The 25942-nt window shown below is 38.8% G+C and overlaps 1 protein-coding gene across 5 annotated transcripts in view; it reads left to right on the plus strand.

Moving 5' to 3' along the window:
• The first annotated feature begins 1880 nt into the window (after nt 1-1880).
• Nucleotides 1881-25942, plus strand: part of Noc3 (Nucleolar complex protein 3) — a 504473-nt gene continuing 480411 nt past the window's right edge. For 4 of the 5 annotated variants that reach the window (XR_011018581.1, XR_011018582.1, XM_068228554.1 and 1 more), the window contains exon 1: nt 1881-1958. Coding sequence is in view for 2 of the 5 variants with exons in the window: in XM_068228554.1 (XP_068084655.1) it covers nt 1950-1958 (9 nt within the window). In the remaining 3 variants the exon portion in view is untranslated. Of the gene's footprint in view, nt 1959-14446; nt 14598-25942 lie in introns of those variants that run through there. The other variant, XM_068228556.1, reaches the window with a different exon arrangement.

Below are 25942 nucleotides of genomic sequence, written 5' to 3' on the forward strand. Positions count from 1 at the left end.
CCCTTACTCATTCTACTGAAGATTGCACTCACCAAGTCGTTAAATGTGCTAACTGTGGCGAAAATCATCCTGCGGGAGCAGAACATTGTGAAATCCACAAACAACAAAAATAAATTAAACGCATTATGAGTGTTGAAAACAAATCATATTTCGAAGTGAAAAACTATTTTGCCCCATTACAGTCCTTATCTAACCCCCTTCTGATGCCCCAACATTTTCCTCCTTTACCCAATAGATCATCTCAATCGGATGAAACTCTCCCTCGAAAGCGTAAATTTACTATGGTGGTTAGTAACCCTTCCCGCCCACCCGCTAAACCAGGTTATGACAGGGCATCATATCTTAATTTGCTCAGTAATCCGAAGACGGTTCCAGAACATTCTGGCACTCCAGTTGTGCGTTTGTTACCTGCTACTTCTAACGAGCCTGCATGTACATCCCGGCAGCCAAGTCCTCACGGGCAACCTTCGGCTCCCCCCGCGCCAATATCGGCATCCCCCTCTGTCGGGGCATTACCTTGTCAATCAAACGTTCTTTCTACTGAACGGCAGCGAAAAGTCATTAACGGCTTTGCAGAATTCATCGCAAAAAAGGACCCAAACGACCCAGGGAAACTTCAGCTACAAGAAGTATATGACGCGTTTTTTAAATTCATGGGACCTTCCCCTAATGTCCAGTAAAACATGCGGATACTGTAATGGAATTATAGGTACGTATTACATAAGCAACATCCTACACTATTCTGGAATATTCCCAGCTTTCATTTGTACTAATTACTAAAGCACCTTGATGGCTTTAGACAATCCCGAACATTCCAATATTTGGTACATTCAACATTTCCGTATATTACGTTCAGACTTGTCCCTCCGTCCTTTTCAAGTATTATTCGCATGGCTTCCGGGCCATTCTGGAAAACACGGCAACGTCACAGCGGATATCCTAGCTCACGAGGCCGCCCAGGGTTCTGGATTGGTCTACTATAACGCAGATTTACACACAGCCTTATGGGAACACTGTCGTCACGTCATCCACGATCAGTGGTGGGCACTGGCGCCGAACTTCTCCGTTGAAAGGTAAGCATTTCTTCACGATTCTGCCTGATATTCTTACTAAACCGTGGTTCGCCGTTGGTTACTACACTCGGCGTCATATTCCTACAATCATACGTTTCCGCTTAAATCATGTGTGTACGCCTGCTCATCTCTATCGCTTTAATCTTATCGAAAGTAACTTTTGTCCATGTGATCGGGCAGTGGGTACTGTCATTCATATTTTTTTTTCAGTGTCAGACATATGAACATCACCGTCACGACTTCATAGCTAAGCTTCCTCATGCGGGTTACCAACTGCCGTTAAATGTTTCGTGTTTAGTGTTTCCACCGACTTTTCGCGTTGTAGACTTAATACTCAATTTTTTAGTTACTTGTAACATCCAATTATAACCTTTTCCTTCCCTATAGGTACGAACTTTCGTATCCCAACCCTTATTTGTGGTCCGGTCGAGTTTGTTTGTAGTAAGACGTCGTGGTAGACCACACAGACGTGAAGCATTAGAACCCTGTGTCCCAGTGTTTTTGTGTTCTCCTAGATAGTTTAGTCTCCATATTATTGGTATTTTCCTCAGTTTCATTATTACCGGCTGTCATTCGCTTCATTACATAGCTAACCCTACTATCTTGTAGTGTACTAATTTCTACTAATGTTGGTACCTCTCCCAGACATTAATGATCCCGCAAACCAGTGACTGGACGTAGCGTCTTACGACGATGTCCAAAAACTAACCAAGAAGAAGAAGAAATTGCGTGTGTGCAGCGCCGAACACACTGCCTGCTCGATCTGCATCCGATGGCAGCCATCGGATGCAGATCGAGCAGGCAGTGGCCCAACAACACCAAGAAAGAAGATGAAGAAGAAGAAGAAGACCGAAACACGTTGGGAGCTTTTTTGACATGGCTGTGGTATGTAAAGATGAACTTTTCGCTTTGAAAATACACCATCTTAACGGACGGTGCTAATTTTCATTAACCTATTGGACTTGTGCTAGTTGTATACGGTTGGCGTAGATTACCGCAAGCATTGAGATTTTTCACGCGGGTCTCCGTAGTCCTCTTCTGAAGTAAATGTATTTTGTATTTGTTGGCTTCTGATAAATTGTACCATAGTGGATGTTGTGGGGAGCTTTCATATTTAGTAGTTCCGAAGGATATTTTAGCTGATTTTATTCTTCAATATAATCAGAATACTGATTGATATCATAATCATTCAAAGGTTAATTATTAACTGTTGAATTTGACATTCTGCGAGAGCAGTGTTGGGAGGATTTAATCGTGATTGAAGGATAGAAAATATGCGAAGGGAAACAGAGAAGTAAAGTTAAATGTAGTTGGTTCACTGGCGATTGGGAGGTTTCTTTAATATGTTTAGTTTCCAAATAATACAGAACAGTAGTTTAATAAAAAACCAGACTTATATTTACATAGGAACAACCATTCTGTAGTTAGAGGAAAATACAGTTTTCCTTTTGGGAAACTCAAGGGATCATATTTAAATATGTCGTACTACAGTAGCTATAGTATCCTGCTGTGCTCGTGCACTTCCTTCGAATGATAAAATTTAGTATTTGCATAAAATGTTTGAAGTTATTATTTTTATTATTGTGACCTTGACTGATAGTTTACGAACTCTTGTAAATTTACAGTGTTTAATTTGTTTTATTTTGCGGTTATAATTTTACATTAAACTATTTCCTTGTGGCAGCCCAGATTATCAAGGAATAAAAATATGTATTACACCTTGTGCATAGATATCGTGTACATGTGACTGAGACTGTTACTCAACACTAATATCGGTCATTTGGGACATATTCGTGTTCATTCCTTCTCAACCCTCATGCCAATGTAGGCTGAACTTGGACGTAAACGGCATCATGACGACCCCGAAAGCCATGGGTTCAACGCTAATGTTGATAGTTTTTGCTTGTTACATATCAACACATCCCCCTATGGGTGCTAGTGGTGTATTACTCCTACAGTATTTTTTCCAGATTGTAAGTCATGTGTGTACTAAGTTTAGTTGAGAGCTGGTCTAGAACATACACACATACATCCATAATCTTGGTCATTTTGGACATTTAATCTCACCCCTTCTCACTCTCCGTAGCGATGGTGAATGAACTTACACCACATTCAGGGTGTCACTGTTCATCTCAGCGACCCCAGAAACTATTATCATTATTATTATTTTATTATTATTAAGGAAAGAGCTCATGAACGTGCATAAAATTAGTGTACACTGATCAGATAGATACAAAATACATTATTCTCTGCTGTATTCTTTTAGAGTCTTGTGTCTCTATACAAATTGTGAAGTGATATCGCTCACACACTTTGTTGCATAGTTTGCATAAGCAGTCTTCACTTAGGTCATGGAAGTATTTTTTCCTGCACAATTTATGATGAAATCCATGTACAGATAGTCTTGTGATGGCACTTCGCAAAACCTGGTTTGGTCCACTCTTCAGTCTAGCATGGTCTCGGTTGTGAAAAATTCCGGCCATATTTCTTCTTGTTTTCATTATCTTTTCCTAAGGACTTCTTCTGCTTGTGGTGTAGATGGTAGCTGAAGGATGTACCTCAAATCTTCTATGAAAAAGCGTTCTTTTGCATGCATATACGCTAGTCTTGATGGCGCTGTTTTTGCTATCCCCAGTATTCTTTTCAGGAATCTGGCTTTTACTCTTTCTAGCGTTTCTAAATCTGTCGTAGTAAGGTGGTCCCAGATGAGATGAATACCATAGGTGAGAGTAGGGAGAATTTTGCTGCAGAAGAGAAGCATTGCTGTTTCTAGCGAGATCATGGTGGGGTTTTCTATTACATAAAATAAATTTCATCGTAAAGTCCGTATTGTCGTACGTATACTTTTAGGTTAAGTCAATATTCCACCTTTACAATACCATAAGTTTGTCTATTTATTTAAACAACATTATTAACTATGACAGGACATGTTTCGTCTAACTTGTAGACATCATCAGCCGTAATATATTTAAGAAAAAGCACAAAAAAGACAAGGACAGAACAACACATTAAAATAAATCAGGTTGCTGAACACGTCAACCAAAATAGCGAGTATGTTCCAGATTGTTCCGAGTACAAACATTCAAAAGCTGTTGGGGTTTTCTATGTCGTAGATCCCTCGTATAGCTGCTGCCATTCTTTCTCTTATGTGTATTCTGTAAGAGGTTCCATTAGATTGAAGAGTGATGCCGAGGTATTGGAAATTACCAACTCTTTTCAAGGTCTGTCCTGAAAACGTTATTGTGTCTTGTGCCGCAATTCTTCCTCCTTTTCGAAATGTCATGTAAACAGTTTTGTCGTTATTTAACTGTAGATCATTTTAGTCAGCCCAGATCTGTAACTTGTCCATTGCTTCCTGGAGGACCTCCCTGTATCTTGAGCCTAGTATCGTGTCATCAGCATTGGCGTATAACATGACTGGAGAGTTCTGTATTATCTTTGTTACATCTGCTGTGGCGATATTGAATAAGATTGGGCTTATTGGATCACCCTGGAGGACCCCGTTTGTCTGTGTGATGGGGGATGAGGTTGTTACACCGTCTTCGATTTCAGCGAAATTGAATGCTAGCAAATTATTTATTGCAGTGACCAGAGGGTTATTTTGTCCAATCATATGTTCTAGCTTCTTTATTAACTTGACTTTGTTCAGGAAGTCGAAGGCTTTCGTATAATCAATGAAGACAACGTGGAATTTTCCTCCTCTGTGCCTTAGTGCCTCATGTATGTCGTTTAGTAGATTTGCAATTGCGTGCAGGGTCCCTCTCCCTTTCCTGAATCCAAATTGCTCCTCCGGAATGTGGATTTCAATTTCCCTCTCAAGTCGCCGGGTGAGAATTCTTGTATAAATCTTGAAGGAGTTGCTGTCTAAAGCTATTCCTCTGTATGAGTTTTAATCATTGGTTTCTCCTTTTCCTTTATAGAGGACTTTCATTCGTGATTGCCTCCAGCTATCTGGGATAAAGCCGGTTGCAAGGCTTCTATTGAAGAGCTTTGTCCATACGGGACCTAGTATTTCTAGGGAGTCTTGTAGATTTTCAGTATATATCCCGTCGGGTCCTGCAGCCTTCCGCTTTTTCATGGTAAATACAGTCTCTTTTACTTCTGTAAGGGTTATTGCAGATATTGTTGTGGTGTTCTGTTCTCTGATGTCGAGAGCCTGGGTTCTGTTTTCTTTGTTGAGAATTTTGTGAAGTGGGTTTCCCAAGATTCAATGATTATATGATTTGATGGGTTTTGTACTTTTTTCTTCAAGGCTATGTAGGGGTCTTTCAGAGCTTCCTTAGCTTGAGTCTTTGCATGGTCTTCCATTTATCCCTTTCAGACCTGGAAGAAAACTGGCGGTGTGAATTTTTGTTTGTACGTCAAAAACTGACTAAAAGGTATAAGTCCAGGATCAGCCAGCACGGGCCGCTGCTTGTGTGTCCATATGACGTCATATATGATGTTTGCAAACATGGCGGATAATTCAAAGGGACGTATAGCGGCCGCTAAATGTATGAATTAATGGTCTGTTATATTTAGCTGTTTGAGACTGCGTAACACAATTTACAGGCACTAGATTGGTTTATAACTCGAGTAGTTGGTTCGTGAAATAAGTATTAACGGTACAATATGATAGGGCTCACTTGATGTCGCGAAAACTTTACGAGTATTAAGTTCGTCCGGCAAGTAGGAAAAGCATTGGTCTGGTTTGGTTAGGTCCGGCTAGTGGCAAAACCATCGGTCTGGGGACAAGCAAAGTGGGTCTGGGGGCGTAAGCCCCCAGGTTAGAACTGCGAAGCGGCCAGCAGGTCTCTAGCATCCCTTACAAAAGCTATTGTGTTTCACAGAATACCACTGATAGTGACAGGTTAGGCTGTGATCCACCGAAAACCACTGGTAGTGACAGGTTAGGTTTGGTTAGGTGCGACAACATTGTTAATTGAACGGGGTGATCCACCCAAAACCACTGGTAGTGACAGGTTAGGTTGTGATCCACCGAAAACCACTGGTAGTGACATGTTTGGTTTAGGTGCGACAGCATTGTTAATTGAACGGGGTGATCCACCGAAAACCACTGATAGTGACAGGTTAGGTTGTGATCCACCAAAAACCTCTGGTAGTGACACTTTAGGTTAGGTTTGGTTAGGTGCGACAGCATTGCTAATTGAACGGGGTGATCCACTTAAAACCACTTATAGTGGCAGTTTAGGTTGTGATCCACCTAAAACCAGTGATAGTGACAGGTTAGGTTGTAATCCACCGAAAACCACTGATAGTGACAGGTTAGGTTTGGTTAGGTGTGACAGCATTGTTAATTGAACGGGGCGATCGACCGAAAACCACTGATTGTGACGGGTTAGGTTGGGATCCACCGAAAACCACTGATAGTGACAGGTTAGGTTTGGTTAGGTGCGACAGCATTGCTAATTGAACGAGGTAAACCACTGATAGTGAAGGTTAGGTTGTGATCCACCTAAAACCAGTGATAGCGACAGGTTAGGTTTGTGATCCACAGAAAACCACTAGTAGTGACACGTTAGGTTAGGTGCGACAGCATTGCTTATTCAGCGACTGTTGTTGGAAGTACACTTTTGGTGATCACATCATGAATGGGAAGGCAACACTATACATATGAGTATACTGCAATCACTGAGACAGGATATGAATATATTGGTACTCACCATAAGTTGACAGAGGAGTGGACAGAAGATGGACTTCTTGGGTTTACGTAGATGTACTCCCTGTTAAAATAATAATAAATAATAATTTCGTGTCGCTATTTCTAGCCGAGTGCAGCCCTTGTAAGGCAGACCCTCCGATGAGGGTGGGCGGCATCTGCCATGTGTAGGTAACTGCGTGTTATTGTGGTGGAGGATAGTGTTATGTGTGGTGTTTGAGTTGCAGGGATGTTGGGGTCATCACAAACACCCAGCCCCCGAGCCATTGGAATTAACCAATGAAGGTTAAAATCCCCGACTCGGCCGGGAATCGAACCCGGGACCCTCTGAACCGAAGGCCAGTACGCTGACCATTCACCCAACGAGTCGATTACTAGTATGGATACAGCACCGAACAGGAGTTTTAATTGTTTTGCCTAGTTGTACTTCGTCTTAAAATAATAATCACGACTATTACGGAGCTGGACACACAACTCGATTGCTTTCTTCTAGTTGTAAGCCTACTTCCTCTTAAGACAGTAATCACGACTATAACATACCTGGAGACATTACACACGACTGGTTTGTTTTTGTCTGTTATTTAATTAATACTTTATTAACGGTAATAGCATTTTACATAACTGTAGAGAAGAATAAACAAAACACACTAAAAAGAAAGTTCAATGGAGTATAAGTAGAAAAATATTTACAGATATGTATACAGGTTATATTACAAGTAATCACAGGAGATTATGTAAGTGATTTCTCAATTTTGACAATGAGCAGTTAAATATATCAATATCCAGTTTGTTTAGAGATCTTGATATTCGTTCAATTGGCCCATTGAATGCGTAGTTAGTTCTATGCCAATTTGTAGACAATGTATTCTTGAACCTTGTGCGTCTGTCTGGTACATGTACGTTAATTTTTGCAAGGAGTTGTGGACAATTCACCAAGGAATGAAGCAATTTAAAAATGAAGAGTGTATCCAATAATTCACGGCGTTGTGACAGGCTATGCAGATTTAAGGACTGTTGTAAGGATTTATAATCAATATTATCATATGAGAATCCTGCTCTAAATGAATATAAACTAAGAAATTTATGTTGTACTGAATCTAATCTATGGATAGAGGTCTGATGAGAAGGGTTCCAAACAGGTGTACAGTATTCTAGTATAGGGTGTACCATAGACACAAAAGCAATCGATAGGTAGCTAAGTTTGAAAATTCTCTAGATTATCTAGTAATGCAACCCAATCTTTGAAATGCTTTCTTACAAATATTTTCAATATGTTCATTAAACGATAGGTTCATCATCATCATCTAAAGGCTTCGCCTTGTCGCTGCAACCATTGATCTCTTCTCTCTGCGATCCTTTTCATCTCTCCATAACCTTGGCATCCCATCATCTCAACTACCTCTTCAATGATCTTCTTCCGTGGTTTCCCTCTGCCTTTCTTTCCCATCACCTTGCCTTCGAACAAGTTCTTTATGAAGTTATTATGCCGGAGAATGTGACCGAAAACTGATGCTTTTCTCCTTTTTATCGTTGTTATTAAATGTCTCTGGGTGTTTATTTCTCTAAGCACTGCTTCATTAGTTTTCTTCTCAATCCAGCTAGTTCTAGTCATCTTCCTCCATAGCCACATTTCCACTGCCTCTAGTCGTTTCACGTCCTCCTTCAAGAGAGTCCATCCTTCACAGCCGTATAGCAGCACACTCCAAATGAACGTTTTGATAAATAATTTCTTTTGTTCAGTATTTAAGGATTTATTAGTTAAGAGCTGCTTCTTCTCCTCAAAGGCTTTCTTACACAGGGAAATCCTTCTTTTTATTTCCACAGCGCATCTGTTGTCATCGGTAATAACTGATCCTAAGTAGCAGAACTTGTGCACCTGTTTTATTAAAATATTTCCAATTCTGAGCTGTGCCTCTGGCTTCATTTTAGATTTGCTTACAACCATAACATTAGTTTTATTTACATTAATGTTAAGATGGAAATCTTTTAAGATGGATGTTAATTTGTTGAGCATGATCTGCATGTTCTTCTCATTGTCAGCCAGAAGTGCAATATCGTCGGCAAATCTAATTGAGTGTACAGTTGTTCCATTTATTTTAATGCCAGGTGTTTTGGATTTAAAAATTTTCATGGCCTCTTCAATGTACAGATTAAATAGAAATGGTGATAAGGAACACCCCTGTCTTACTCCTTTCCTGATTCTCACCTTGCATACTTTATCATTACTTTCGATGTTTATTCTTTGATTGTAAGTATTGCTTTTCTGTCTTTCCTCCAAATGAATGTCTTTCATAATTTTGAACAGCCTTTTCCAATGAACATTGTCAAAAGCTTTTTCCAGGTCTACAAAAGCTATATATGTATTTCTGTTAAGCTCCAGTCTTCTCTCCAAGATGGTTTTAAGTGCTATAATAGCTTCTCTTGTTCCTACTCCTTTCCTGAACCCAAACTGATCATCATCTAGATTCTGCTCAATTTTCATTTTGATTCTGTTTTTTAATATGCATGTGAATATTTTTGCTGCATGTGAAACAAGACTTAGTATTCTGTAATTTGAGCATTCTGTTGAATCTCCTTTTTTGTGCAGAAGTACTGCTTTGCTTTCAGCAAAATCCTCTGGCATATCTCCGTTTTCATAGCAGTACTGGATGATTTTGAAGAGTTCATCCTTCAGCTTTTTTCCAGAGTTTTTCCACAGTTCAGCAGGCAGTTTGTCTGGTCCAGGAGCCTTGTTCTTTTTCAGCTGTTGCAGTGCTGTTTCGAATTCACTTCTCACTATGGGAGGACCTAGTTCATCTTGTGAAACCTGGTCTTGTTTTATGATGTACTCATCTACATTGTCAATTTCTTCTCCATTATATAGATCCTCCAAATACTCTTTCCATCTCTTCATTACCTCCTCATCTTCTATTAAGACTTCCTTCCGTATCTTTTATTACACTGGATTTCATTTTAGCCTTGAATTGTGTTCTTTTTACTTGATTGTATGCTCTGTCAACATTTCCGATTTTCATATCATGTTCTATGCTTTTACAAATGTCATTCATCCATCTTTCTTTCGCCTCTCGGCACTTCTGTGTAACTAAGTTTTTTAGTTTCTTATAGTTTCTTCTTATAGTTTTTTGTTTCTTTCCTGAATGAGATTTAGTATTTCTTCGGTCATCCAGTTCTTCCTGGGTTCAAGCGTCTTTTTTCCTAGCACTTCATCTGCTGCCGTTGTAAGTGAAGCTTTGACAGCGTCCCAATCTGTTTCGTTGCAGTTGTTGTACATGATCTTATCTATCTTTTCTTCGAATGCTACTTGTGTTAATGGATCATTTAACTTTTCTAGATTCCATTTCTTGCTTCTTGGTTTCCTAAACTTCTTCAGCCTAATTCGACATTTTGCTAATACTGGGACATGGTCGCTGTTGATGTCTAAGCCAGGATAGCTATGGCATGAAGTTACCTGATTTCTATACCTTCTCTTAACTAGAATGTAGTCAATTTGGTATCTGTTATTATCTCCGAAATCCTTCCATGTGAAACGTCTTCTATTAGGCATGTCAAATACAGTGTTCATTATGATCATCTCCTGTTCTTCACAGAAGTCCATCATACGTTCTCCTCTATCATTTGTTCGTCCTAGACCGAATCTGCCAGCAACTTTTCTAGTAATATTGCTGCCAACCATAGCATTGAAATCTCCCATTATGATTATGTTATCTTTGTGTTTGTTTAGTTTAATTATATCTTCTATTTTATGATACATTTCCTCAACTTCATCGTCGTCATGTCCAGTAGTAGGGAAGTATACCTGTATTATTACCATATCCGTTGGTTTGGCAGCTGTTTTCACCATCATTATTCTATCATCAACATGATATGTGTTTAGCACGTTGTTTGCCCACTTCTTTCCTAATATTACAGCTACTCCATATTGTCCACCATTTTCATTTCCACTGTACACAATTCTGAATGGGTCACTGTGGAAATCACCTTTGCCAGGCCATCTAGTTTCACATAATCCCATGATATCTATTTTGTTTTCATCCATAATTCGTTTGAGTTCTTCTAGTCTTCCTGTTTTTAGCATTGTTCTTGTATTCCATGTCCCTATTTTAATCCCTTCTCCAAACTTCTGAGGTTTTCGCTTGCTGACGGCCTGGGATACCTCAGTTACTCCCCTGCCGGATCTTGGTGTCCGAGTACCATGATCAGTAATATCTAAGTTACAATTCGTACTATCCATGGTTGCTATACTAGGAAAAATAATGTGGTGGTTTCCCGTTGCCTTCCACATCGCAGTTTTACTGCCATTCAAGTCTTCTTGACCATGCCAGTAAATTTTCAGCGACAGTCCAGTAGACACCTTAGTCCTGCACTGTGCTGATACTGATAGCGCTGCTTCCACTACCAGGAAGAGAGACTCCTCCGCCTTTCCAGCTGTTGGGACATATCCTCGACCACCCTTCAAGCCGTTGGTCCTCTTCACCTGTAACCCTAGGTAGGGGCCCTATAACAGGGTGCTACCATCCGGAGCCAGATGGACCCTGGTTTTTTAACGAGGTTTATACTCCTGCTCCTCCTTCCTCATCACTTGCGAGATGAGGCCTCGGGCTTATAACTGAATAAAACACCAAGGTCATTAACTTGTGAAACAGGAGTTAGAATATTATTACTAAATTTGTACTGAAATGATATTTTCTTCTTGTTTTTAAAAAACAATATTATTTTACATTTCTCATGATTAAGTTTCAACCCATTTTGAATGTAATACTTTTCCAGATGTAAATCTTCTTGAAGTTTTAAACAATCAAGTGGACAATTAATTTGCATAAATTTTTTTGCATCGTCAGCAAACAAAAGCAATTCAGAATTCTTAAGTATATTTTTAATGTCATTTATGTAGAGAGTAAAAAGTAAGGGCACAAGGTGAGACCCTTGAGGAACTCCACTGATAACAATAATAGGTGCAGAAAAATGATTCCTTATTTTAACAATCTGCAGGTGATTTTTAAGATACGATTCAAACCATGAGAGGAGAGGCCCATTAATTCCGTAGTCTGTTAGTTTTTGCAGCAAGATATCGTGGTCGACAGTGTCAAAAGCTTTTGAGAAGTCTGTATAAATGCAGTCCACTTGGGAGTGGTTCCCTATTGCATTCAAGAGGAACTGATAGAATAAAAGAAGATTGCTACAGGTTGACCGTCCTGAAAAGAATGCATGTTGCTCATCAATGATGATGTTTCTAAAGAGAGGTGTGATTTTGTCGAGAATTATTGAGTCAAATATTTTGGAAATATGAGAAGAAATTATAACTGGTCTATATTGTTTTATGTCAGTTTTATCACTATTTTTGAAAACTGGACTATCAAATCCTTTCTTCCATTCCACTGGAAAAACGCATTGGTTTAATGATAAGTTGAACAGATAAAAGAGTGCTTCACATAAAATAAGTGAGCAGTACTTGAGCAGGTACGTTGAAACACCATCAGGTCCGACAGTTTTCTTTAATTCCAGAGATATCAGTTCGTTGTAAATTTCTGCCTTACTAATGTTTATAACTGATAGATTGACAGAGAAAGGATAATCATATGACATACTACTACTATTCTGATAAGAAGAATAAACGGATGAAAAGTGGTTAGCAAAAAGACTGACAATATCTTTTCCAGTATCGGCTGTAACTTCATTAAGACGCATTGTTGACCTTTTAGAACTTAGATATTGCCAGAATTTCTGTGGATTGGAAGTAATACTTCGTTCACAGTTGGATACATACATTGTATAGCAAGATTTAGATTCAGTCTTGCATTCATTTCTTAATTTTGAGAAATGCTGATAATCACTATTGAGACCTGATATTTTGTATCGCATATGTGCATTCTTCTTTTCAATAATCAGGGACTTCAATTTATGATTAAACCACTTTGGGAATTTGGGAGTCTTAAAATTCCGTATAGGGATGTAAAGTTCCATGCCATAATGTAGTACTGAATAGAAGATTTCTACTGCTTTATCAATTGATATATTTTGAAACATCTCCTCCCAGCTGAACTGTGACAGATAATAATTTAGTCCATTATAGTCACCATTAAAAACGTCAAAATAAAAACTATCAGCAGGCAAGGAATTGTATAGCTCATTTATAGGTAAAGAAATCTCTAATGCTGGGGGACAATGATTTCATTACTAGATTGTACTTCAATGGAACTGGAGTTACTAAAAACCAAATCAAGAAAGTGATTTAGAAAATTTGGGATAGCATTAAACTGATTTAAACAGTGATAAGAAAGTCTATAACTAACCTGGACTGCATAGTGTGGTTACCTACTGACCTAAGGCCAGAAGATGTTTCTTCATTTACTATCCAATTAAGATGTGGTAGATTGTAGTCACCAACAATGAGCAATGAGGTTGTCAAGATTTGACATAATTTTTTCAACAGCACTGCAATGTTCGAAATATTTTTGGACAGGAGACTTGGGTGGAATGTATACAGCACCAGTGATTAATTTTGTGGTGTTAAAAGTCAGGGACACAAACAACTGTTAACTGTGTTAATGCACGGTATCAGAGTAGGTTTAAACCTCTTGTTAATACAGATCATTATCCCCCCATGGGATGCCTTCGTACTCGTTAAAGAAGACCTATCACATCTGAAAATTGAATACGTTTCGAGTCCGAGTTCCACATCACTAATTTCATCATTTAAGTTTGTTTCGGTTAATACCATGAAGTCATAGTCGGCTAAACGTGAAGAAATTTTAAGTTCAGTTAGTTTGCTTTAGTTGTTCTCCCTCTTCAAACGATAATCTCACTGCCGGTAATGAAATTCGTGATTTGAGTTTGATGTATTCTTGTTCAAGAAGTAAGTATAAATAACCACCTAATCGATACTTTATTATTGCCTTAGGCAAAATTGTATAAAATTAAAACTTACAGGACATGTTTCGAACACTTAGTGGTCCTCTTCAGCTGTATAAATAAAGAACTGAAAAGAAAAAAAACATTATGACAATAAGCACAAATAAAAGTTCTTTGGAGACTCCTTTGATAAAAATGGAGGTCATCAGAATAGGACATCTTGCCTCTCGTTCTTGTTCGGAAAAGATGTTCATTCTGCGCTGTCTAGAGGGTCTGTCTTTGAGCGCGACCTGGTGAAGTAACGATGTAATACAGTCTGACAGTTCATGGTAAGCTCTGGAGAGAAGGGAAGTAGAGTTTTATCGTCATCTAAAATAACATGTGAGGGAGGAGGGAGATTGGGCTGTGCTTCTGCGATGTCGTGTTTGAATATATCTCTTGTTCGTCTAGTCTGTTTCAGGTCTACCCATTCTAAGTATTTGCTAATATTCTCGTATAAGATGTTTTTATGCTCGTTGTTTTCGTTGAGATTCTCTTCACCGTTTTCCAATTTATCAAGAACGATGTGGATGTTTTCCAGGTTGTTCATAAGATTACCTTTATTTATCATACAGATAATTTGAAGGTCCTGTTTTATATTGGGAATTTGTGGTTGGACTCTTTTTCATATGGGATCCCATGGCAATAATAAAGTATCGATTAGGTGGTTATTTATACTTACTTCTTGATTAAACATCGATACGGTCATGAAATGGACAACTTGTAATAGTATTCTTGTTCCTCGTAGAAGTTAAGTTGGCAACAGTTGAGAGAGAGACGACAGAGTCATCTTTTGGTGTAGATATTAATTACTTTGCAATGCCATCACTATTACTGGTAATGTACTATATGTATCTCTATATACATCGTTACACCTCGAATTATCAAGTCACATGTTAGCTGAGTGGATAAGCTGATGGACTACAGAGTTGAAGATCGCTGGTTCAAGACGACCTATTGCCAGGAATTTATAACAGGTAAGTAAAATTAGTATAGTATGCGAATATGTAAGTGGAATAAGTACGTATAAATTAGGTTAAATGGACGCCGGTGAAATACAGGCGGGAGTTGAAAGAAGGTGAAGAGATAGAAAGTAAAGGTGAAATTTCTCCAGTGCTTCAGTTTCTCCCCACCCGAAACCCCTCCTACCCAGGAGGTCCCGTAAGTATGTCGTCATAGCTGTGCCGGCAAATTCCTGCCTTGTTCTGACTAAAATGCTCTTAAATACATATAATTTTAAGTTTATTCTACAAAATAAAACTTAACATCTGAGAAAAAGCACCCACACAATTGTGCGTGTCAGGACTTAATTCACTACTTACAAAAGAGAAAAATTACCTCGATGCATGTGAAAATACATATGTACATGATCAAATGTCCTATTTTACAGTGTGGAACAATTTATTTTAAACAATTAAAATCTTATGCATTACATTTCTCACGTAGAGTACGTGTTCTGCTTTCACAGTGCTTTTGGTGACAGCACCCAGCACTCTTGCATGCATTGTGCATATCAACAGTCAAAACCTCATGGTATTACGTACGATGTTGTAAGTTCACAATCTACGTTTGCTAAACAATTTACACACTTCATTGATTGATTATATTCTGATATTCAGTAGAGCTTCTAGATTAATGTGAATGCAATAAATAAATACTTATTTTAGGCATTACTGCTTCCAGCCATCTTGCCGATGAACTGTATTTTTAAACTCTTCTTCCTGATTTGAAGGTTTGATTTGCTCGTTGTCTGGCTTGGCGCAGTAGTTGATGTGTTTTCCTTCATTCTTCATAACATTCGTGATCAAACCAAATTTTGTAGGTCCGTTCTGTTTTGGGTATCATGCCGTTTCTAATGTAGTGGTTGATAATTTCTAGAGCAGAACCTGTTTGGCCTGCTTCAGTGAGCTGTGATGCTATTTCTACCTTTGTTTGGTTTGCCTGTAGTTTATCGACGTCTAGTTTTCTTGATCCTGTTTGTAATTTTTACAATTTGTCTTGGCAGTTCTTCCTTATTCCGAAAGTGTCATATATTGGTAAATGTTTCTTGAGTACTGAGATGTTTTGTCGTTTTGCTACTTTGTGATCCATAAAGGTGATCCCTTTGCCTCGGAAGAAGATGAGATCGATAGTGCTTGTTCCATTCGGTGCAATGTATGTACCTTCCTCTTTTTTATTGATCAGCTGCTAATATTGTCGAGCCTGCAGTTCAGGTCACCAGTCATTATAACATTTTCTTCCCTTGCTACATATGCCCTAATGACTTGTTCCATCTCGTCATCCATAGTTTTTTCAGGGCTGATATAAATTCCTACGAAAGATATGTTTGCTGTTTTCACAATTGTATTTTCTTCAATATTGATTTCTTTGATCACTCCTATTTTATCATTATAGAAGCAGCATACGCCTCCTTCTGGTCTTCCTCAGCTCTTTTGGATTGCTAGTGCATGTTTGCTGTAGTAGTGAGGTATGTCAAAATTTTCTGTGATCATTGTTTCTGGACCCCAGAAACTATGGATGTACATTAATATTGGTAATTTTCTATTATTTTTATATTTCACCCTTGTTGACCTCCTGCCCCTAAGATGATCTTTTCCCTACAATATTTGTTTCCAGATAGTGAGTCATCTGTGTATCATGTTTAGTTGATAGCTATGGTGGAACATACACAAATAATCTCAGCCATTTTGGACATACTTTTTCATCTCTTCTTAAACTTCATGCCAATGGGGGCCAAACTTAGACTTAAAAGGCATTCAGAATGTCACAGCTCATCTCAGCTGCCCCGAAAACAATGGATTCGACATTGATATTGGTCAATTTTGATTATTTTTCTGTTTCTACTACAGCATCCCTGTATGCCACCCATTCGGTTTCCAAATCCTGAACCTGCTTTCGGTCTACTGTATGCAGTGTTTAACTAATCATATCCATGTACTTCTGTCTAATGTCCTCATCCTGGAGATTTTCTACCATTTTTCATCTTCAGACAGATTTCACTTTCTCTATCCTAGGCCTAGAGATACTTAGTTCTCCACTGATCAAACAGTGGTCCTGTCGTCTCATAGCCTTATGCTTGAAGAATGTCTTTGTAACTGCTAAACCCATACTAGCGCAGAAGTCCAGTAAGTTAAATGCTTCCCATTCCTGTTAGCTTCCATATCTTCCATATCCCCACATGTACCAACCACCCTTTCGTATCCTTCAGTTCTATTTCCAACTCTCGCATTGAAATTGCCCATTAGCGCTGTCCAATCCTTGCTGATGACCTAGACTACAATGTCACTCAATGCTTCATAAAACTTTTCGACTTCACCCTTATCTGCACCCTCTCGTGGTGAATATACTGAGACAATTCTCGCCATAATTCCTCCCAACTGCCAAATCTATGCATATCATTCCCTAAGTAAAAAATTGAGGTATGAGGGTCCACCTTTTCAATACAAATTCTGTAGTATTTTTTAAATCACCACATTATTATTTATTACATGGGACCGGTTTCGGCACAATGAATGCTGTCATCAGCCAAATAGGGAACTTACGACATATATAGTGGACATAATGATCATAGACCCTATAATTAAATAGTAGCCTAGAGTGGATATCCATATTATAAACAAACTGTTTTTTACAAGTATAAAGCTCGATGGTTATACAACCATTTTGACAAGTTTACAAGTTGGAACAACATTTGGACTTCTTCCATTAGAGGCCAAGTCACCAGAGAAATATTCTTCCCTGAGGTTTTCAACCGCCTGCAAAGTAACGTGTTGGTGCCAAGCTTTGAAATTACTCAATTTTTGACTGGTCATGGCAAATTTGGTTATTATTTTCATCGATTCGGAATCGGTTGTCCTGATGGCTACGTGTGTGTTTGCGGATCCTCGCAAACAGTGGACCACCTACTGTTTGAATATGCTGGATTTGAAAGAAGGCTTGACTTGAACTCTCGTTTGAATTATTGCAACATTGCATTATCAAAACCCCTGTATCATTTGTTTAAGAAGCCATGCTGTTACAAATATTTAATTAATTTCATCCACTTCATTTTCCATCGATTAGATACATGAATTCATTTTCATTGTAAAACTGAATATGTATTTTAATTATAACCCTAGTATACTATGTAAAATAGGGTTCCAAACTGCTTTGGATATTCAATAATAATAATAATAATAATAATAATAATAATAATAATAATAATAAGTTTGAAACTTGAAAGTCGTATATTAAAAGAAAAGAAAAGTTTTTAAAAAACCCAATGTTGAATGTCTTCGACAGTGTGGTAACAGTTTGTTGGTCAAATGTGGCATGTTGTAGCCATGATTCACTTGTAATGTTATATATGTAAGTAACAAGGAGTTCCTTTCAAATGTTGTTCGTCATTAGAAATCAACTTGCGTGAATTATATTTAGCACATGAAAGTTGTAGCCATGATTCACTCGTAATATTATGTATAAAAATAACAGAGTTCTTTTTTGAATGTTGTTCCTCAGTGGAGATTAACTTGTGCCAATTATGTATGGCACTGGGTTCAAACTTCGTTGATATGATGTAGTAATGTGGCTGGGAGAGTGGATCTCGTAGCAGCAGTTTGATGTTACAGATGTTAAAATAGTTCTCGATTCAAGATGGAACCTATAAGATAAAATATACTCTAGTTAGGGTTGGAAATAAAGAAATGAGGTAAGAAAGCATAAAGTGGAAGACTCACCTCAGGTGACAGGTTGTTAGTTGTTGAGTTGATGAGGAACTAACCAGCTAGTCATACGCACAGCGAAACGATGGAGAGGGAGGGAAGGGGAGGGGTGTATTGGGTTAGAGGGGGGGATAACGGAGGGCATACAATCAGGTGGGCGCAGGGGGGGGGGGCGGCAGGGATGAAATGCAAGTGTGTTACGCCCTATCTGCATAATTGATATGTTTCTAGGTAGTTAAACATTGTTTAATACTGCAATAAGCATGTCAAACAGAATTTTCGGTTTTTCGGATACATCGTTGAGATTTGGATTAAAATATTGATCGAGCTGAATATAGCAATTTTCGTCAATGTCTAGTAAAGGGCCCTTGTTTGGTATTTCAGTGATATCCATGTCTTGATCAATACCATAGAATTTATGTTTGTAGTCATGTACATGTTGGCCTACTGCAGAGAATCTTTTATATTTAATTGCGTTCACATGTTCCATGTATCTGATTTTGAACGACCGGCCAGCCATCGTATAAAATTGTATAAAACAAAATTTTGAATGGTCATGAGCACGACTTACAGTCAAGGTAGGCTAGAGAGTTAAGTTGAACTAATTGTCGAATGTCAAGTAAGTTATAATACTGATTCATTAAAATAATAAATTATTTATTTATCTATCTATTTATTTATTTGTTTGTTTGTTTATTTATTTATTTACTCGAGTCAGAAGCATACAGTAGAACTTTTTTTGTTTTGGTTTTTACATTACAATTTCATACCTGCCAACTTTCGCGATTTAGGTGGGAGACTCCCGATTTTTGAGAGTTTTTCCCGCCTCCCGATTATTCTATTATTTCTCCCGATTTTAGCTTTTTTTTTTGTGAACTTCAAACATTTGTTTTCATATCGTGCCATTTCAGTTTTTTTACGCCAGTGGCCGGAAGTCCTTCGCTCATTGGGGCCGCTTTCAAATGAAATATCGACGTTTATTAATGCGAGAAATGTGCGTGAATGTGCGATGTTCATTGAAACCTGTATATCGATTGTCAATCTCGTTCTCGCGTACTCTGTTCATGTTCGCATCAGTCTAGTCGATTCCATTCTCTTTGATCAATTCCAGAGACTAGTCGCTAGATATTGAGTCTTTGGTCTTACTTTAGTAACTTAGTGACAGAATTTCAATTATAAAGACTACTGACTTTTCTAGAGATTTTAGGAGCCATTTGGAGACAATTTTGATTAATTTTAATTTATCTCAATATAAATACATTGCTCAGAATTTAAAAAGAAAGATATTTCCGTACCGGTCGTGACCATAGTAACAAGGGGAAATGCACGTTTTAATTTTCCGTAATTTCTGTATGTATGTATGTATGTATGTACGCACGCTCATCACGAGAAAACGGCTGAAGAGAATTTAATGAAACTCGGTATATAACGTCGGGGAATAAGTCGCTACAATCTAGGCCATACATAATTTTATTCACTCTGAGTGAAATGGTAGTTTAGAGGAAGGCCTAAAATGTATTTCTCAAATATGTATGTTGTTATTGGCCATATCGATAAATACTGCATAATTAAAGTTATATATTATTAAATTTCCTATCAAGTATGTCTTATACATTTTTACTGTACTGGCTATAGAGAGATATTCAAGAATTTGGATTTCTTTTCTTTCTAAGTCCATATCAGCGCTGAGGTATGAGAAAATGTGTGAACAGAATTTTATGTAAAGTCGGGGAATATGGAACTACAGTCTACACTACAAATAATTTTATTCACTCTGTTCGAAATGGTAGTTTAGGGGAAGGTGCCAAAAATTCAAGTTTTAATTACCTGTCTTACTGGTCATATTGAAAAGTACTACATAACAAAAGTTATAGAGAATACAATTTCCGATTATTTATGTCTTATTCAGTTTTGCAAGAGACAGTTGTCATGATTGATCCGTATTGAAACTGACTTAAGCAAATTATCACAAAAATAATTTATTCTATTATCACCACCTACTCCGTACAAGCCACGTGCTTCGTGGATGAAATCTCCATAATACTGTATACACTTCTCAAGGACATGTTTCGCCCTTTGTTAAGGGCATCAGCCTGCAGGTAGTAACCTTAAGGTCAAATGTCTGAAACATTATCTATTCATACATGGATTACAATGAAAAATATGTTACTCATTAATGAGAAAAAAGTCATGAAGGGACGATTGCTTGAATAATAACACAAGAGGGAGTCATGAAAGAAAGGACGACTTACTTTACATTAGATCCTCTAATCACAGATTCGGAAGAAAACTAAATGTGAAGGCCTCCAAAATAGAAAGCTCATAAAATTGATCAACAAGAACATAACATTGACCATTGTTTGTTGGCAATGTGCTTTGTGTTTTCTGGTGCCATTTATCTCCGATAGATGGGATTACTGCTGTGTATCGAGTATAACAGCCTGCCTGAATATTGGCGGGAAGTAGCTGGGGAGTGGAGAGTTGGATCTCTCTCTTCTTTAGTATGCCATTCCTCTGGTTCATAAATTTTCTGATACTGCTCGTACGTAACACACTGGATAATCATAGTATTCCAGCTATTTGATCCCTACTCTGAAGCAGTGATTAGAATGAGCAGTGTGCACACTTAAATGGAATGAAATGAAATATCGTATGGCTTTTAGTGCCGGGATATCCCAGGACGAGTTCGGCTCGCCAGGTGCAGGTCTTTCTATTTGACACCCGTAGGCGACCTGCGCATCATGATGAGGATGAAATGATGATGAAGACAACACATACACCCAGCCCTCGTGCCATTGGAATTAACCAATTAAGGTTAAAATCCCCATCCCGGCCGGGAATCGAACCCGGGACCCTCAGAACCGAAGGCCAGTACGCTGACCGTTCAGCCAACGAATCGGACACTTAAATGGAATAATTACACAGGAGTGTTCGCGATTGTCTGCAGCCTGGTCATTCAAGCTCTGAAACTTTGACCTGTTAGATCGACACCGTAGTACTTTACAAGTAACAAATCTCATTGTAGACCGTATTGGACATCAGATATGAACATTAAAACAAGAATAATAGTTAACACCACCTTTCCAATACTTATCTTTCCTTATATTTAGGAAATAAACATTACAACAGGCAGGCGTTGTAAGATTTATTTCCTAAATATAAGGAAAGATAAGTATTGGAAAGGTGGTGTTAACTATTATTCATACCGTAGTACTTTTCGCTAAAAGTGAGAAAATGTGCTGTTTTCATTTGATCAAAGATATCATATGACAGCATTTCTCTTAATCAAGACATTCATACTGGTGGCATTGTAATGATCTATGTTGACTTCAGTTGGGAAAACTATAAGGGCAGTCTTTCTGAGAATTCCATGGCGAAGCTCAGGGTACATCATCTAGTTATTTGATACAAACAGCATTGCGTTTCGCATAATCGCACGGGCGCTTGATGCAATATATTAATCTATGCATTTGCTAAGTGATGGCATGTAAGTGCACGAGTTCATTCTATTTTCGGTAGGCTTGTCAGAGACCGATCATCTCACTAACATACTTCCTGTGAGGGAATAGAGATGTGTAATTTTTAGCCTTGTAGCCTCGTATAGCAACAGTCGGGCTTTGAGACAACAAGTGTTATATAGTACTGTATTGCGCAAGATATGTAGAATGAGCAGTTTTGACCAATTGTATCTACTGATTTTTCCTGATTTTCATATCAAAATCTCCTGATTTTTGGTTTTGTAAAGTTGGCAGGTATGCAATTTGGTAACAAAACTCAGGTCTTATGGCGACGATAGGACAGGATAGGGCTAGGAGTGGGAAGGAATCGGCCGTGACCTTAATTAAGGTACAGCCCCAGCATTTGCCTGGTGTGAAAATGGGAAACCACGGAAAACCATTTTCAGGGCTCCCGATAGTGGGGTTCGAAACTACTATCTCCCAAATACTGGATACTGGCCGCAATTAAGCGACTGCAGCTATCGAGCTCGGTGGAGTTGGCTTCAAACATCCAGTAATTAGCCTCGCATTTCATTAAGGGCCACATCTATTGCTTTGCATATGGGCGGGTTTATACCACACTGGGCAGACATATTCACCGGCGGAGAGGCAAAGTGCCATGGCAGAAGTACAGACCACCTGAGGTTCAGCACCCCAATTACTGCCAACAAGTTTCCAAATGATGTTGTTACGTGCTGACACCATGTGTTTGGTGTTTAGGCAATGCTTTCAGTAGGTGAATGACCTGTCTAAGGTAATTCCAAGGTATTTGGGTGTAAAACAGTGCCTTCCCAAGTCGTTTTCAGTTTTCTTCCTGCCTGTCTGTTTCGAAGATGGAAGGCACTGATCTGAGTCTTTTGTGGGTTTAGTGTTGGGCGGTTCTTGTTGTTGTAGTCAGAAAAGGTTTCTAAAGCTCCTGTAAACATCTGTTCTGCTTCTTCAAAGTGACTTGTCTGTACTGTCAAACAAGGTTGTCAGCATATATGAAACTTTTGGTTGCATGAGGTCTGGGCTGATCATTTGTATAAATGTTGAAGAGTATTGGTGACAATACACTCCCTTGGGGTAAGCCATTCCTTTGGATCCTCCAATGGCTCTGACTTCCTTGGAATTCAATGTAGAATCTTCGATTATGCAATAAGGTGGTAATTATTCTAGTATCATAAGCTGTTGAGAGATCAATAAATGCCACTCCTTCTCAAACCCATCCTCTGTGTGTTGTGTTAAGTGAGTTATTTGTGCTGTACAATTTCTCTGGGGTCTGCAGCCTGCCTGTTCAGGTATAAACTAAAATTGTCAATCTTTGGTGATAGGTGGTTCAATAGCAGCCTTTCAAATATCTTATAAAGATGGCATAATAATGAGATGGGCTCGTAACTCTTGGAGTCAGAAGGTTCTTTCCCAGGCTTCAAGATAGCATTTATCTTAATTTTCCTCCATATTTTTGGAATCTTGTTCTGCCTTCAGCAGTTATTAGAGAGTTTCACAAGCCATTTCAATGTTGTTGGCCCAAATTTCTTTGTTTGCTCTATTCTTATATCATCTAATCATGCTGCCTTGTTGTTACATTGGTGTGTGGCCTTTTGCAACTCATTTTGTGAAAATGGCTCTGACAAGGAAACATTGGCAATGGGTAAATTGCCGATCGCGATGAAACTTGCAAAACGCATTGAGGTACACATAAAAATGATGTCGGCATCAATTTTGGGTGCCAACATTCATTAGGGCGTTAACTACGGGGCCTAAAAGTTGCGACATTTCAAATTCCGCGCGATCAGTGGTGAATACCTGCTGGCCAATGCTAAGTTGGCACACTGCGTATCTGGAGACACGCCTCTGCAGCTCCTCTCCTCCCCCGCTCCAATTGGTTCGCCACCGCACGTTCCCCTTCTTCCCGCGCTTGCCGGCCGCTTAGCTGTCGAAGAGAAGCGGTGCTACACTTTGCGTACTCTTATCAGCCTACCTCATATCTCTCCTTTGTAATTTCCGCGTTGTATTTGTCAGTTTACATTTTCTGAAATGTTTATGAAAGCATTTGCACCGGGCGAGTTGGCCTTGCGGTTAGAGGCTGTGAGCTTGCATCCGGGGGATAGTGGGTTCGAATCCCACTGTCCGCAGCCCTGAAGATGGTTTTCCGTGGTTTCCCATTTTCACACCAGGCAAATGCTGGGGTTGTACCTTAATTAAGGCCACGGCCGCTTTCTTCCAACTCCTAGGCCTTTCCTATCCCATCATCGCTATAAGACCTATCTTTGTCCGTGCGACGTAAAGCAATTAGCAAAAAAAAAAGTACAGTGCCTGTTGTTAATTGTGATTTGTTTCGGTTTTCTTTTCACTATTTTTTAATGTTTCGAGTAGACCAAAGATTGTTTTTGTTTACTATCAGTTATTGACGGGGAGTTTGCCCGATGTAATTGTTACGGAGTCATTTATTGTGTTGCCTTGTAATTGTTTCTTGTTGTACCAGTTCGTACAATACACATTTAACTTTTTGTGTATGTAACTGCCATTATACCCAGAAGGCTGTAGTGTGATACTTTAATATCGGTACTTGTTGAATACATAGACCTTCGTCAGCTATAACGCAAAAGTACCGGTACAGTAAGACTACAGGTCTGCCTGTGATTACTGTATATCTATTGCATATATAAATGCACATCTTTTTTATGTTTCAGGGCTTTTCTTATTACGTCAAACTTGACTACATTCCATGTCATACTCATCAAAGTTGCCTATGCATTAAATTAATTTATATTCGACAACCATTGCTGCAATTGAAATGTGTTGTGCCTGTCACTGCAAAACATAAATAAATCGTTCAGTACAAGCACAAATAAAAACATTCTACCTATAGGCCTATTCATTATACCAGAGTACGCAATACGGAAAATACCAGTAGTTTCAAACTCGGAGTTTATAATTGTTGTTGTTGTCGTCCGCGATGTCGTTTCGTTATGACACAACTGGTAGCGTACACAAAATGGGTGGGGGGAAGGGGTCATAAAAAGATCTGGACCTATAACCAGGTTTTGATATCCCGAGGTACCGAATCTCATTACATTCATTGAGATCCTCTACCCGGGCACATAATTTCTTTATATAAAAAGGTATTTAACGTTGTTTAAAGGTGGGAGATTTATTTAGTGGTGGGTGCTTTAATTTAATTAATTCCATATGTATGTCCATTCTAAAGGACACTATCAACTGCTTTAAGGCGTTTTAGAAGTAAATAATAATTTAAGCGTAGGTAGGACGTGGTACCCCATCCCATGTTTCCGTGGTACTTAAGTCGGAGTTGTACCCACGAATGTGACAACTCACCGGTATTAGCAGGAATGAAAATATAACATTTGAATAAAATATGGGTATATTAATGTAGGTTATTTATTATCATTATGTGTGAAACGAAACGTAATTTAAAGGATTACAATAATTACAGTACGAAAAGAAGCAGTCGGTCCCGTTGAACAGCTAAGCAGCCGGCAAGCGCGGGGAGAAGGGGAACGTGCGGTGGCGAACCAATTGGAGCGGGGTAGGGGAGGAGCTGCAGAGGCGTGTCTCCAGATACGCAGTGTGCCAGCTTAGCATTGGCCAGCAGGTATTCATCGCTGATCACGCAGAATTTGAAAAGTTGCAACTTTTAGGCCCCGTAGTTAACGCCCTAATGAATGTTGGCACCCAAAATTGATGCCGACATCATTTTTACGTGTACCTCAATGTGTTTTCCAAGTTTCATCGCGATCGGCGACTTACCCATTGCCGATGTTCCCTTGTGAGAGCTTATTAGTTTCCAGATGTTCTTGTCTTTGAATCTTGCATCCTTTATCTCGTTTGTCTGTTTTACCATTTTTCAAAAGCTGTTGAGCTATTTGATTTGGAGAAATGTTTGTATGGGTTTTCTATTGCACTGGATTGTTACTTAGTCGACATAGTAATCTCCATGCCATGCTCATGTCTAGCCATTCTATCATTTCTCTCCACCAAGTTTTCTTACCTTCTGGCACAGACTGTTCTTAGCAGCATCTGATGTTTGCTCGCTGAAAGGATTTTCTTCTAACAAATAGATGTTGTCTTTACTGAGTCCTGGAATGTAGTTCGTACGGTATCCACGTGGGATAGATTTAC

This window comes from Anabrus simplex, chromosome 7 (assembly GCF_040414725.1).
Source record: "Anabrus simplex isolate iqAnaSimp1 chromosome 7, ASM4041472v1, whole genome shotgun sequence".
Taxonomy (NCBI): Eukaryota; Metazoa; Arthropoda; class Insecta; order Orthoptera; family Tettigoniidae; genus Anabrus; species Anabrus simplex.